This window comes from Gopherus evgoodei, chromosome 11 (assembly GCF_007399415.2).
Source record: "Gopherus evgoodei ecotype Sinaloan lineage chromosome 11, rGopEvg1_v1.p, whole genome shotgun sequence".
Taxonomy (NCBI): Eukaryota; Metazoa; Chordata; order Testudines; family Testudinidae; genus Gopherus; species Gopherus evgoodei.
Window position 1 is genome coordinate 61,368,245 of NC_044332.1, and position 15,586 is coordinate 61,383,830.

The 15,586-nt window shown below is 41.2% G+C and overlaps 1 protein-coding gene across 2 annotated transcripts in view; it reads right to left on the reverse strand.

The window, feature by feature from the left end:
- Positions 1 to 15,586, reverse strand: part of THSD7B (thrombospondin type 1 domain containing 7B) — a 529,845-nt gene that overhangs the window by 217,714 nt on the left and 296,545 nt on the right. For both annotated transcript variants that reach the window (XM_030580720.1, XM_030580719.1), the window contains exons 10-12: positions 13,574 to 13,689; positions 6,499 to 6,631; positions 4,088 to 4,191 (exon numbers count right to left, since the gene is read on the reverse strand). In XM_030580720.1, the coding sequence (XP_030436580.1) occupies positions 4,088 to 4,191; positions 6,499 to 6,631; positions 13,574 to 13,689 (353 nt within the window). The remainder of the gene's footprint in view (positions 1 to 4,087; positions 4,192 to 6,498; positions 6,632 to 13,573; positions 13,690 to 15,586) is intronic.

Genomic DNA, 15,586 nt, shown 5'->3' on the forward strand with positions numbered 1-15,586 from the left:
AGGTAGCTTAACCACACCTTATAAATTATCATTACTAAAAACCCAATCATTAGAAGTGCAACATATAGCATATAGAAGATTGCCAAATGTCTGTACATTAATCAGAGCCAGATTCTGTTCTAACTCATGGTGAGTAGCATCTGACTCCAGAAGTGATTTCACTGAGATCGTTCATGGAGTAAGGTGCTATAGAACATATGAAAGGGTATCAGAATCTGGTCCATAGATGGGAATGGATATTTGAGGGCTATAAAATACATATGAGGGGGAGAAAGGGGTGGGGGAAGAGAAGTTAAATATAAACACATCTTTTAAAAATGATTTTTATTTTATTACACATAATTGGTATGCATTTATTGCTCCTGTAATTTGCCAGGTCTGACAGGCCCGAAGACTGAAATCCTCTTATCTAGGCAGGATATGGACAGCAGAGCCTGGGCAGCAAATTGGAAAGTTTCTGAAACCTGATGCTCTAATATGTGTTGAGACCGCTTCTTTCAACTGGCACAAGGAAAATAATGGTTACTTAGGAAAAGAGAGATGAAAGAAATTCACATAAGCATTCTTTGGAGCATAAGTACATCTTGGATAAATATGCTGCAATGTCATGCAAACTGCTTCAGCTTTAAAAATCTGGCCTCTCCTCTACAGCTGCTGTAAGGAAGCTAATCAGTGAGAAGTATGGTGCTGCTATTTGGTATGTGGACTCATGCTTGGGGAATCTGAATGTAGCAGGTCAAGATATATCTGTGGTCTGCCACCCCTTGCTGATATGCCAGAGTTCAAGATCCTCCATGAGATTTGTTTATTGAAGTGAGGCTGGGGTCAGATGTCTAAATACTTATGGACCCTTGTTCAAGTTCAACTTCAGGAGCTCCAAAACCGGTGACTACTTTGTTGCTGAGGGAAGGTGTAAATGAGGGGACATCCCCTTTCCTAAGCAGCAAGGCAGCTGCAGCTGCCATCTGTACATGTCCCTGCAGATGTGGCAGGTGGCAGCAGAATAAGGCAGCAGGACAGCAGCAGCTTTTTCTTAAGGTTTCCCCACCAGAGAGAGCGCGACTGCCCACTGGGTTTCTCTTCCCTTTAAGCTCTCTAAGATAAGCTACTGACAAGCTGGTGCCTTCCCTCTTAGCAGCAGTTGGAGCAAAAACCAGGGGAGGGGCCTAATGTGACAGAGCACTGCACCCTAGCCTGCAGGAAACATCCCAAGATTCTCTTCACAGTGGTTCCACCCCAAAATTCCCTTTCCTGCAAAACTCACTCATTCCCAGTGTCTCTGCCAACCAATAATGCATAATAGTTTGGCTCTAGCATATCACAGGATTAAGAAGCTGTTACGAAAACTAGAGTTAAAAGCAAAGCTATGGAAAAATAGAGAAAATTAGATCTGATTGGATTCTGATATTTTATCAGCAACACTTTGCTTAACCCCACTATGTTATCAGGTTCCTTGCCTGGGTTTAGGATTTTCCTCCAGAGGTGCAGAGCAAAAAGCCCTCTATTTTAAAGTATGAGAGCTTTTCCCGGAGCAAAAGCAAGTACTGGACTTTTTTTAATATGCTCTGAATTTTGGTAGTGAAGTTCATAGAAAGTTTGTGCACTATTAGAACAAAAAGATTGTCTTCAGTTCACACAGAGAATGGGAAATAAATATGAGGATGACACTTCAATTTATTGAGCCCTCTTTGGAAACCTCCCATGGAAGGTCATACGGTCAAAACCTCTTAGTCAACTGTATTTTCAGTTTTCAACAGCAGTTTAAAAAACACCACCTTTTATTCCATTTGTAGCCCACACACTAGCAGGGCTTCACTTTCCTTTCCTTTGTTCCCAGATTATGCAGCAAATATAGTTTATCATTAAAAAAGATTTCTAATCCTATAAAGGAGTAAATTGTTATGTCACATTCCCTGTAGCTTAAGATACCTAAAGAATAAGATTTTCCCAATAAAAATAAATATTTAGTTAAAATTCGTATTGTTTTCTCAGCTGACCAAGAACAGTCAAATCTCTTAGCCACTATCCAGGAACCAGTCCAGATTTTTGCACTCACACTCTCAATATAATTGGATCTTTATACTGTCCAAGTGCTTAACCATCAACGGTCAGAGTCTGACTCTCTTTCCCACACTGACCAGTACTTTACATCTCAAATAGTCCCATTGAAAATCCAGCCCCATGTAAATTATTGATAACCAAAATAAGGTAAACGTATTAAAAGATTTTTATCAATAAATGTCAGTAAAAGTTGATTTCACCATTCACTCACAATTGACCAAAAAATAATCCTTCAATAATAATCCAAATTTACAGATAGGCAATGTAAGAAAAATGCTGCTAGATAATGTAGAGTTTCATGTAAGCATATTTACTTTGTACTTTTTGACATGAGATGTTGACAATGTGTTTTAACAGTTAAGTATCAGAGAGGTAGCCGTGTTAGTTTGGATCTGTAAAAAGCATACATGCATCTGACGAAGTGGGTATTCACCCTTGAAAGCTTAGGCTCCAATACATCTGTTAGTCTTTAAGGTGCCACAGGACTCTGTTGCTTTTAACAGTTAAAGCTTTATAACTTTTTGAATCTCAGCATGTACTGTCATTAACTAATTACTGTCCTGTAATTTCCTGCAGCTATGAAAATTAACTAGATACATTTTAAAATGCTTAAAACCCATAATTTTGCACAACTGTAAAAACTGTAAGATAAAACTAGAAATAAATGTTTAAAAATAAACATTGATATTTTCCATCAGAAATTATAAAAACATAAAAATTGATGGAAAATATCAAATGTTTTTTTTCAAGCCTAGATATAAGAAAGCATTTCCCCTTCTGGCTTTTCTTACCTCCAGAAGACTGCTTTGAGGTATACCTCTTTCCACAGCACATCCACTTTATTTTTAACTGGCAAAAGAAGGTTACCTTAAAGATTTCATTACCAACACCTCTGAATGTTGAGCATTCTGCCCTTCATGCACCCCAGACTCAGTAGGCCCCTCCTTCAAGCATTTTATTTTAAAACCTAGTAGCTCCAATCACTTTGTTTCCAAATTGGCATGTGTAAAAGAGTATAGATTCTACCAAGTTCCACTCTCTACTGCACACATTTGATCAAATTAGTAATACCAACCATTTCTAGATTCAGCACAATATAAAACACCCAGCAAATTCTGTTTATTTCTCCCCTGAACCACAAAGGCTAAGCATATTATACATCTACACGATCAGGGAAAGCCTCACATGTAGCAAATTGCAATACATGCCCAAGTGTTGAACTAGGAAGCAGAGAAGACATGGAGGGAGTTCCTACAGCTTCCTGTGTACCATGGAGTCCAGATCCATACCTGCTTTGGAACTAGTGTGTCAAGGTGAGGAACAAAGAGTGCTGAAGATGAAGCAAATTGCAATGCTCGCCCAAAACAATAAACAGAGAAGGAACGATGGGCTGAAACTTCATCTCCCCTTTGGACCATGTAGTACTGGCTGTTAAACAGCTCCTTCGGCATATACCCCAGGTAGGCTCCAAGGATTCCATTCGTCTGCCTCAGGCCTTCTGAGCACAGAGCAAAGCTTTTTCATGTGGACATTTTTCTTGCCCAGGATTTCATTGTATGGTATTTGAAACTCATCATCCCCATAGTGTTAAATCAGTATTCTATATACAGCCTGTTTCTGCAAAGGCTCCCAAGCCTGGGAAATGCTTTCTTGAAAAGCTGTAGTTAATATAATGCATGCATACATTTTCTGAATGGTGTTATACCTATTTCCTTTGTTGAATCCAGATACCTGTACTGTTTCAAAATTTGTCTCTGTGTTATGTGGCCAAGGGAAGTTACTATTGTATCAGTTCACAATCTCCTTCAGAATCTTTAAGCAAAACACAGGGATCTGACAGCTGGAAATTTCCACTGTCTGCTCATCAACATCAATAAAACAAAGGATTCTCTATGAAAATAATGTGAATTTTCTGTATTAAAATACACTTTTCAAACTATGGAAAGCACATAAAATACACTAGTCTATCAATAAGAGAGAATTAATGAAAATCTTAGATTAAAACTTTCTGGGAAAAAAGGCTTACCTCTCGACTGCAAACCACGGCCACATGCTTCATTGATTCCCAATATGCCCTGTCTCACAGAATCTGGCACCAGTATGCAGTGACTCCATTTATGGGTCTTCCATCTATGATAATAAACAAAGAGTTAAGAGGTGTGTGCTATTATGGTTGCTTGGAAGTGAAGACAGCACTGAAGCAAATTTAAAAAAAAAAAATCACACTGGAGTGAAGGTTCACGGTACATATCAGTAATTTAGGGGTAAAAAACAAACTACAAGAATGTTGTAATTTTTCCTCAAATAAACTTTACAAACTTAAGGTCAGATTTAATATTAAACTTATACAAAATCTACATGAGCCTCCAATCTTCCTTCTTTGTTCTTTTCTCATTAACAGTCTCAGTGCCTTTTTCAAAGTCTACTGAAATCAATGGGAATCTTATCATTGACTTCAGTAACTTCTTGATCAGAGTCCTCTCCTGCAAATCCTTATTCACAAAGTTAATGTTTTGTGGAATCTGCTGTCTGGGTTACAATGTGTGATATATAAGAATGCAAGTGAGCATCTGTCCATATATTTTTACAGCTGCTTAGAAACATGTATGCATAATGTCTACCAGAATGTGCAGCTTTGTCGCTATATGCATTTTTACTCTTTTCAAGTACATGTTGTAATGTCGTGATCTGGGACTCAGAAGTTTGTATACAAAGATATAATGGATCTCTATTTTCTAATACCTGTATAAAACATGGTGTGACATTGCACCCCATAATGCTTTATAGAAATATGCTTATAAGTATAAATATGACATAAATGGAATATGTTTTAAGCTAGATATGCTACGTAACAGATCTTTGCAAAGGTTATGTTCTACTGAATGTATTAATCCTATTTGTATGCATGTATCATTTTTATATCTGAAGGTATGAGTGTTGATTCTATGCTTGTATTTAAAGTGTTTGCTGTAGGAAGTATATAAGGCAGATTTGGTCAACATAGTGTGAAGGGGTTATGTGAGTAATTAGGAGTACTTAGCTAACAATGGATCTTGGGAGATGCCAATCAACATCTAAGCTTTCCTGGGAATGTTCAAACTAATATGTAATCAATGGTGTCGGCCTGCAAAACGTTGAATCATTCATAACATATGACTTGCCCAGGTGACTGCAAAACTCCATCTTGTGGAAGGGATTTTACACAGGAGAAGAGAGGGGTTTCCACCCACAAGAGAAAAACTATATAAGTCCCTGGGAACCCCTCCATTTTGTCTTCAGCTGGCTCAAGACACAGCCTCTCCACTCCAAAGAGATGACTGAAAGAACTGGAACAAAGGACAGTAACTACGGGCGTGTGAGTGATTGCTGGACCCAGACTAGAAAGGATTCTAGTCTCTCAAAGAAGCTTATTGGAACATCTCTGAGGGTGAGATTTACCTGCATTTAGTTTTCTACTGTATTAGGCTTAGGCTTGCATGTTTTTGTTTTATTTTGCTTGGTAATTTACTTTGTTCTGTCTGTTATTACTTGGAACCACTTAAATCCTACTTTTTATATTTAATAAAATCTCTTTTTACTTATTAATTAACCCAGAGCTCCTAGAGGAGCAAACAGCTGTGCATCTCTCTCTATCAGTATTACAGAGGGCAAATAATTTATGAGCTTATCCTGTGTAAGCTTTATACAGAGTAAAATGGATTTATTTGGGGTTTGGATCCCACTGGGAACTGGGTATCTGGGTGTTGGAGACAGGAGCACTTCTTAAGCTGTGTTCAGTTAAGCCTGCAGCTTCTGGGGGATGTGGTTCAGACCTTGGTCTGTGTGTGTAGCAGGCTAGCGTGTCTGGCACAACCAGGCAAGGTATTGAAGTCCCAAGCTGCCAGGGAAAACAGGCTTAAAGGTAGTCTCAGCATATCAGGTGGCAGTCCTAAGGAGGTTTCTGTGACCCAAACCATCACACATGGCCAGAGAATTTTACTGGAGTGGTAAATAGTTTCCTTCGTTGTGCTATTTGTCTACTCAGAAACTAAAAAATACATATTAATCAGTGAGCTGTGTGCACCTGCAGAGAAGACGGTGGAGTATCTGCAATAACCATACAATTATCATTAAGGTAGGTTAGTGATTGTGATCCCACATTAGATTAAACTGATATTTAAAATATATTTGGGGTGATTTGTTTTCTCATGCCTCTTCATCCATTTTTAAAACAGATGGTTGCCTTTTTAGGATGGTGTTTGCACTGAGGCTCATTTTGATGAAATCACACATTAGTTCTACTAAAATGCATTTTTTGTTTATACACAGCTAATATTTATATGGCATTTTTTGTGATGAAAAATTATTAAATAAATTGCACATAATTAAAATATAAAATGTATTTCTGGAGAACTAGAAACTCAATGTCAGAGATTCTTAGCTGCTTATTTACAGAACCTGTAAACTGGACAGACAGGAATATCTTCACATTCTCTTTCTTCATACAAGGTGTCCGGGCAGTCCTGTCCCCCATTGGCAGCGTTCTGAATGATAATCCTATATCGGAACTGTTTAATTGCTGTAGCATTGTCTGTAAGAAAAAAAGCAGCAAACATTTGTTTTCCAGGCATAGTTGGCATCATCAGTTAGTGCATTAGCTATCTGGGTTAAAATCCCACCTGAGGTTACAACTAGTAAAACAATGAAAGCTTGATCCTGCAAAGCAGGGAGAGGTGCCACTCTATATCAAAGATACGCTAAAGCAGAGACAGGTATCAACACATCAGTGGAACAGAACGCGGAATGCTTATGGATCAATTTTCTAAGTGATAAATCACAAGCTAGGGCACTGGGGGTGGGTCTGTTACAGATCATCAAATCAAACAAGAGAATGGGATGAGTAGCTCCTTAAACATCTATCTATAATGTGGAGAAACAAAACTTGTTATAATCATGGGAGGAGGGAGGATTCAGGACACATACCATAGATCTCAAGCTGCCACTAGGAAAACATACTCAGAGTTTTTAAAAATTATAGACAATAACCTTCTAACATAAAAATTATTGCAACCAATGTGTGGTGATTCTACATCGACCCTCATTCTAACACAAGGTCATACCATCTAGAAATAAAGAACGTATGTCAGATTTACAAAACTGGAGGCAGCATCCTGGAATGCAATGACACTGAAAAGAACTTAAGAAAATGGTAGTTTCTCCTGAAACAAGAGATCCAGTGCAGTGCTGTAGCTAAGAAGACAAATGGGATCCTTACAAAAGAAGTAGGAGTAGGGTGTTGAAATGCTTTCTGGAAAACCAAGTCCCATTCTAGAGTCCACTCTCAAAAAGGATGTTGAAAAACTGGAAAGGGGTCAGAAAAGAGCTACAAGAATGATTCAAGATCTGGAAAACATGCCTTATAATGAGAGAATGTAGGAAGCTCTATGTTGTTAGTTCATATAAGGAAAGGTGAACAGGTAACTTGATTATGGTCTACAAGTCGCTATACGTGAACAAGATTTCTGATAGTAGAGGGTTCTTTAATACAGCAGAAAAAGGCACAACAAGTCCAGTGGTTGGATGCTGAGTAGAAACAAGGCCCTTTTATTTATTTATTTATTTATTTAAACAGCAACCACTGGAACAACTTGCTTGGGATGTGGTGAATTTTTCATCACATGAAGTCTTTAGATAAAGAGCCTAGAAGTCTTTCAAAAAGATATACTATAGCTTAAACAAAAGGTAGGCGCTTGATGAACAAATTTATGGATGCAGTTTATGGCCTGTGTTAAGTAGCAGATCGGACTACTTGATCACAATGGACCCTTCTGGCTTTGCAATCTATAAGTCTATGAATAAGCACCTAAATAGGTACTTAGTTAAAGATCACAAGTAGTCCACATTGAAGTCAATGGGATTACTCATACATTTAAAGAAATGCTTTGCTGGATCAGGGCAAGAGTGATCAGTATCCTGTAGGCTCAAATCCTTGCTGATTTGTACACTTCAGAAAAAAAATCACCATGCTGATTAGCCCAATTACAAAAGGGGTGTCTTTTTCTGTGAAACACAGCCAAAACTGAAACTCATCAGTTTTCCAGGCAAGGACTGAGATAGATTACATTGGGAAGAATGTTCATATAGAACCTGGCTCTTAGTAAGTATGCATACACTCCGCTCCTATTAAAGATCCCTCTGACCCTTACTGGATCAGATCCATAAGACTTGGTTCAAGTCAGTGCTACTGAATCATCACCTCCAAGAACACAACATTCGTTCAACTTTATATATGTGTATTTTAGACTTTTAAAACTCTATATAAACGTGTCTGCTTCATTAAAGATAATGACACACTTAATGTTCTGGTAATAAATATCATGTCTGACTACAGAAGCCTACTTGCTTTAATGAGTTACACACTATTTAAACAAAGATTTTTGCAACTTGGAAAACGTATAGTAGAATGTTTTGTGGAAAAGCATAAAATGTATCATATCAGTGAACCCTTTCCCCAGTATAATGAATGCTGCCCACAACAGAGCACACAGTCAGTTGAAGGGTATTATGCAGGCGCCAAGCCTGAAGTCTTTACTCAAACTCCCATTGAAGCAGATAAGAGATTTTTTTCTGAAACGATTGAGGAAGGATGTGCCTGCTATCACTGAAATTAAAAACTAGAAGAAAAAGAAGAATACATGAAATCAAATGGGTTTTAACTTCAGAAATTACTTCGTATTCAAATCTGAGTATCATCATACAGCAGCATCTCTACTATCACAATGTATATTGCTTACGCACAAAAATCTACAGTAAAAGAACACTGTTATGGTTGCAAGATGTTAAGAAATACCAAAATTAAGGTTACTTTTAAAACCTTAATTCAACCCTCCTGTAGATATACATTATGATACAGTCTTTCATTATTTGATCACAAACTACTTTCCCCACAGGAACCCTGCCTCATTCAATGCACAGGTGGACCAGCTCTGGTGATAAATCAGGATTGTGTAGTACAGTTTTGTTTGTGTGTGATTTCCTATATTTTTTAAAAAAGCAAACTGAAAAACCAGATATTTCATCATGTGGCATCATACCAACACCCACATGGTTCATCAACAGAGTTGGAACCTTTAAATCCTCCAACCAGACTTCTGCACTGGAGATAATGGAGTAACTGATAGAAGTAGTAGGTTGTCATCCTCTATGTGGACCAGTAGTAGAAGGGGATGAGGCATACACTTTACCACTGGGTTTCAAAGATATTTGCTGACAAAAGAAGAATGGTGAAGACTCAGGTCATGTCTACATCTAAAATTTGGCAGCGCTGGTTGTTACAGCTGTATTAGTACAGCTGTATAGGGCCAGCGCTGCAGAGTGGCCACACTTACAGCAACCAGCGCTGCAAGTGGTGTTAGATGTGGCCACACTGCAGCGCTGTTGGGCGGCTTCAAGGGGGGTTCCGGGAACGCGAGAGCAAACCGGGAAAGGAGACCAGCTTCGCCGCGGTTTGCTCTCGCGTTCCCGGAGCCACCCTGCAAACCGCAGGGAAGGAGACCTGCTTGCTCGGGGTTCCGGGAACGAGAGAGCAAGCCGGGGAAGGAGACCAGCTTCGCCGCGGTTTGCTCTCGCGTTCCCGGAGCCACCCTGCAAACCGCAGGGAAGGAGACCTGCTTGCTCGGGGTTCCGGGAACGAGAGAGCAAGCCGGGTAAGGAGACCAGCTTCGCCGCGGTTTGCTCTCGCGTTCCCGGAGCCACCCTGCAAACCGCAGGGAAGGAGACCTGCTTGCTCGGGGTTCCGGGAACGAGAGAGCAAGCCGGGGAAGGAGACCAGCTTCGCCGCGGTTTGCTCTCGCGTTCCCGGAGCCACCCTGCAAACCGCAGGGAAGGAGACCCGCTTGCTCGGGGTTCCGGGAACGAGAGAGCAAGCCGGGGAAGGAGACCAGCTTCGCCGCGGTTTGCTCTCGCGTTCCCGGAGCCACCCTGCAAACCGCAGGGAAGGAGAACCGCTTGCTCGGCGGTTCGGGGAACGAGAGAGCAAACCGGGAAAGGAGACCAGCTTCGCCGCGGTTTGCTCTCGCGTTCCCGGAGCCACCCTGCAAACCGCAGGGAAGGAGAACCGCTTGCTCGGCGGTTCGGGGAACGAGAGAGCAAACCGGGAAAGGAGACCAGCTTCGCCGCGGTTTGCTCTCGCGTTCCCGGAGCCACCCTGCAAACCGCAGGGAAGGAGAACCGCTTGCTCGGCGGTTCGGGGAACAAGAGAGCAAACCGGGAAAGGAGACCAGCTTCGCCGCGGTTTGCTCTCGTGTTCCCGGAGCCACCCTGCAAACCGCAGGGAAGGAGACCTGCTTGCTCGGGGTTCGGGGAACGAGAGAGCAAACCGGGAAAGGAGACCAGCTTCGCCGCGGTTTGCTCTCGCGTTCCCGGAGCCACCCTGCAAACCGCAGGGAAGGAGACCTGCTTGCTCGGGGTTCCGGGAACGAGAGAGCAAACCGGGAAAGTGAGACCAGCTTGATTACCAGAGGCTTCCTCCTTCCACGGAGGTCAAGAAAAGCGCTGGTAAGTGTCTACATTGGATTACCAGCGCTGGATCACCAGCGCTGGATCCTCTACACCCGAGACAAAACGGGAGTACGGCCAGCGCTGCAAACAGGGAGTTGCAGCGCTGGTGATGCCCTGCAGATGTGTACACCTTCAAAGTTGCAGCGCTGTAACTCCCTCACCAGCGCTGCAACTTTCTGATGTAGACAAGCCCTCAGAAATCTTGGGTTCTGTTCCATCTCTGGACAGGAGTGTTCTCTAGTGGGCACAGACCCTTTTGCCCATTCCCCCTAACTGTCCACATCTCTTCCAACCTATCCCAGTCCTATATCTTCCCCACCCCTAGCTCCTTGCCCCTGTCCTATTCTCCTTGATTACCTAGTCCTAGTCTTCCCCTCTGAGCTTGATGTCCAAGTCCCAATCTCCCCCTCCACTCCCAACCTCTCCCCTTCTCCACATGCAATCCCAGTCTCCTTGCCCAGCCAATCCCAGTTCCCCTCTCCTGCCTCCTGTCTCTCCCTCTCCCCCACCGATTTCCAGTCTTAATCTCTTTCTGAGACTCTCATCCAATTTCAGTCTACTCCTCCCCCAACTCCTTGCCCCCTTTTCCTCCTTCCATGGCTCCTTGCCCAGTTTCTTTGCCTAACCAATTCCAGTTCTTCCCTCACACCCTGCTTATAGACGGATGCCTCTTCCCCCGCTTCCCCACACTCTCTTCTAGTCCCAGTCTCCCCACACAGCTCCTCATCTAATTGCACTGATCCCTTCCCAAGCCAAATAGCTACCTGTTCTGCTATCCACCCCCATTTCCCTCACCAGCTCCCAGTCCCCTTGCCCAACTACTTCCAGCCTCCTGTCCCTCTACCAACCCCACCGATGACTGCATAACTTCAGAACAAAAAAATAGGCGTAGCATCCGAGGGAAAAAAAACATTCTGACAGGGTCCAGGCTTTATTCCATTTGGTTTTAAATCTGATGTAAATCACTGTTAAAATAAATGCAATAAGCTATTACCTAGTATTTTATGAACACTTGTCTAGGTGATCAAACTACAGTGAAATTGCTAGTCTTTATTCTAGACAGCCAAAGACTGGAACAGCAGGGGCACTGCAGACTTAAATACATTGACACAGCTATAAAAGGAAGTTTGTGTATGCCCTGCACATACAATGGCAGGCTCCAGTGTGTGATATTAGTCTTTTAACTTTCCCCAGCAACACAATTCACCAAATCAAAAGCTCATGAAATAATCTTATCATGTTTCCTTATTAACGTTACTATTACAGCAGTGAAAAACATCTTCCCTACACTAGCCATCTGTAATATAATTTAGGACGTGTATAGTCATCTTTCATTATTAAAAACCAACGGATAAATACCCCTACCCATTCCTAGCTTTACATCATATCAAGTCGCACAGATATTGTCTGCGTACCCAACACACTTAGGAATGATCTCTTCTCAAGAGGGAGACAAAAAATGTAAGGGCACTACAAGGTTCAAGAAACAGTAGATAGATCCTCCATTACCCACTGCAATACACATTACTTAACCACACTGCTGTCCCAGTCCCCATCCCCCTTCTGCAAGCCTCCCTTTACCATTGCTGCCCCCTCTGCCTCCGCAAGCCTCCCTTCACCACTGCTGCCCCCTCCTACTCCATATGACTCCCTTAACCGCATTGTCCCTCCTCCCCCATCTTTAAGCCTCCCTTAACCCCCGGTGCCCCTCTCCCTTCTATAAGCCTCCCTGAACCCCACTGTTCCCTTCCAGCCAACAAGCCCCATAGTGGCCACTGCTGGTGGCAGCCACAACTGCAGTCCAATGCCAGCGGCTCAGGTTGCCAACAGCAGTAGTCACTGGCTGAGGCCAGAACTGCAGGATCAGTTCTAGCTCAGCCAGAAACCATGAGCAACCAGGATCTCCGAGTGAGATCACAAGCATACCTGCTTCACCTGTCACCCTGTCTTCCTCTCACCACTCTGCCACAGCCAGACCCTTGTGGGAGCAAAGTTTCCTGAGTTGCACTCCTAGGTGTGATAGAGTCTCCTGGGTTTAATCCTGCAGCTTTTAGTGAGGCCATTCTGTCCCCCACATTCCATTTAGGACTGTCCCCTGACCAGACACGGTAGCTATATTCCAGATCCAGAAGCACACTCTAATCAGGAGTTGTGGCCCTTTACAGCACAGCTTCACAGACTCAAATCAGCCAGTGGAGTCCACTATATATCACAGCGCCCAATGGCTAGAATCAGTGACAGTTTTACTTGGGCAAAGAATGTGGGATTGGACTCATAACAGATAGACATGGAAGTAATGATTTGAAAATCAATATGGGGTAGATTTTCTGAGGCACCTTCATTTTGACTTGAACTCCTAAACCCTTTAAGCACTGTTGAAAATCTCCCTCTTAAATAGACATACTGCTATTTAGTGGAAGATCTGAGGGATGATTTGAAATTTTCCAGTAAGCCTGGTGGCAGGTGAAGAGGGGGAGCCTAACAACCAGTCTGAAAGTCTACACTTCAGATCTCACTTCTAATGCTGTGAGGTGACGCTGGCCAGTCAGGTTTGAAAACCTGGGGAGTCTATCACAGCTTTTTTTAACTAGGGCTTTGATTAAACAGGCTAACCTGGAGTTAGAATAAAATATAAACTCCATTAAATTATTTTGTAATAATGAAGTAATTTTATAACATTAACAAGTTGCTTAAACAACAAATTTATTAGTATAGAAAGGCCTCTGAGGGCCTGTCCATTCTGTAGTTTAATAATCATTAGAGATTAAGGGTAAAAATATTTATCTGACCATGCATAAAAGTTGAAGGCAAAACTTACCCATTTGCTTTCTCATGGACTCATCTATTCGAGGTAACACATACTGTAAATATAAAGACCTGTGAAACTTTATTTGTCTTGAAAACCAATGCCTGGGTGGGCTGAGGTGAACAGGTTTGCTTAAAATCTTATTTATTCTCATTTTCAGAATCTTACCATGTTGGCATGTCATAGGGCAGTGTGTCCACTCACTGAAAGGGGTAACAACACAGTCTTTTTTACATGGGAGCAGACATGGACGCATGGTTTCAGGTCGGAGGGAATCTGGACACCTATCAATACAATTGTAAATACAACATATGAGAGTCCCTAAAATAATGTGTATGTGTGCATACACACACACACACACACACCCCCCATCAGCTAAATAATAAAAAAAAGGATGCACATGGTTGTGGTTGAACTCCATAATGCATAGCCAATAAATACAATAATTCAGTTCTTTACATCTTGAAAACCTTCCAGGTTTACTCTCTAGCTTGTTTCTAAGCTTGTTTCTGTTCATACTAGGCCTAATTTTACACCCCAGCTACCTCTGGCTCCCAGAACAACTCTTGAGATCAGTGTGCAGCTAGCATAACTTACAATTCACCTTCAGGCTACTCTAAATTGTACGTAGGATTTGGCCCAGCCTTCACCAACCTTTGCTTTAGGAAAGTTCAAAGGTGTCTTAAAGCTTCGTTTGCAATCCTCCTCCTGACCTGCATTGAGCACTCTTCAGGCACAAACCAAGATCTAGGTCTATATCTTTATGGGAATGTGTGTCTATAATTTTCTCAGTACACTACAGTAAATAGATCTTTGTGATTTTGCAGTCAATTTCAGACTCCTAATTTAAAAATGAAATACATATTCTAATGAAAAAAATCAGATGCAAGAAGCTCCATGTTTGAATCATGGGTGGAAGGGAAAAGGGGCAGTTCCCTTTGATCAGGAACATCAGCTGTTCTAAGTGGGAGAATAAAAACAGAATTAGCCTTTCACAATCTTTATTAATTTCCATGTAGAAAGATTGCTTGAGAAATACCCATCACCTACCTGAACGCATCCAACCAATAACTAAATATCTATCTATATGTATATTACTGTACCACTAAAGGATATTAGAAACAAAAATAAATCTGAAAATCATAATTCAGCTAACTGAACTATTAATACATTTTTGTAATGCCTAAAAGTATCAAACAAGGTTTTAAAAAAAGAGATACAATGAAATGCATTGATTCAATAACCATGAATATTCAAGAGGGAAGAAAGAATTCTCACTGTACAATGATTTTTTTTCTTTCATTACATCTAGATACAGTATATAAGCCACTGCAATCTATTTTTATTCAGTGTTCTTTTTTATACCCCATTTTCAGTGGCTTTCAGTTCCATAAGGTGGTGTGTTATGTTTCAGCTTACATTTTTTCAAATAATGGGAGGGTGGGGGAGAAGCATGAAGTAAAAAATTCAGGGTGGTAACACAAAGATTATTTATTTGGATAAATTAAGTTCCTGAAGCCACAAGGCTAGTTTACTACTGCTTCAGCAGTTTTATATTAAAACCTAACTTGTTAGTCAATTTTAATAAACAATTATATACTGTAAAATACATTAAAAACTAACAATTATTCTGTTATATTACTATCATTATAGTCTAAAAATTCGCCATTTTACTGCCAGGAGCCCCAAGTCTGTAAAGAGCTTCCACATAGGTGAGGAAATCCAAACATGTGACGCTCACTGCAGGATCAGGGCTCAAAGTCAATACATTTAATAGAGTACTATTCCTTTCTTCTCTGGAAACACCAGGTTATTCTAATCTCTTATCACCTCTTTTACACTTTTCTATCATTTTTGGAGTTCCACTAGTTACTTCTTTCCTTCTGAAATACTGGAAGCCCTTTAATTAAGAAACTACTTTTGAGAAACTTCAGAGAGGTTTGGTTTTGCTTCTTTAATTTAATTATTTAGGGGGAAAGGGGGTTGCCATTGTAAAATATATTGAAGTGCAGAATAAAGAGGAACAAAATCATCCCAATGGGATCGTCCTTAGTGGCTCAATGACCTCCACCTTTTCTGATACAATCCATTCCATTACACTTCACAATTAGAATGTTATTGTAACTATACAATTACATTTGAACAAAATATTTCCACTGAAACCTTAAAATGCAGGAGTGC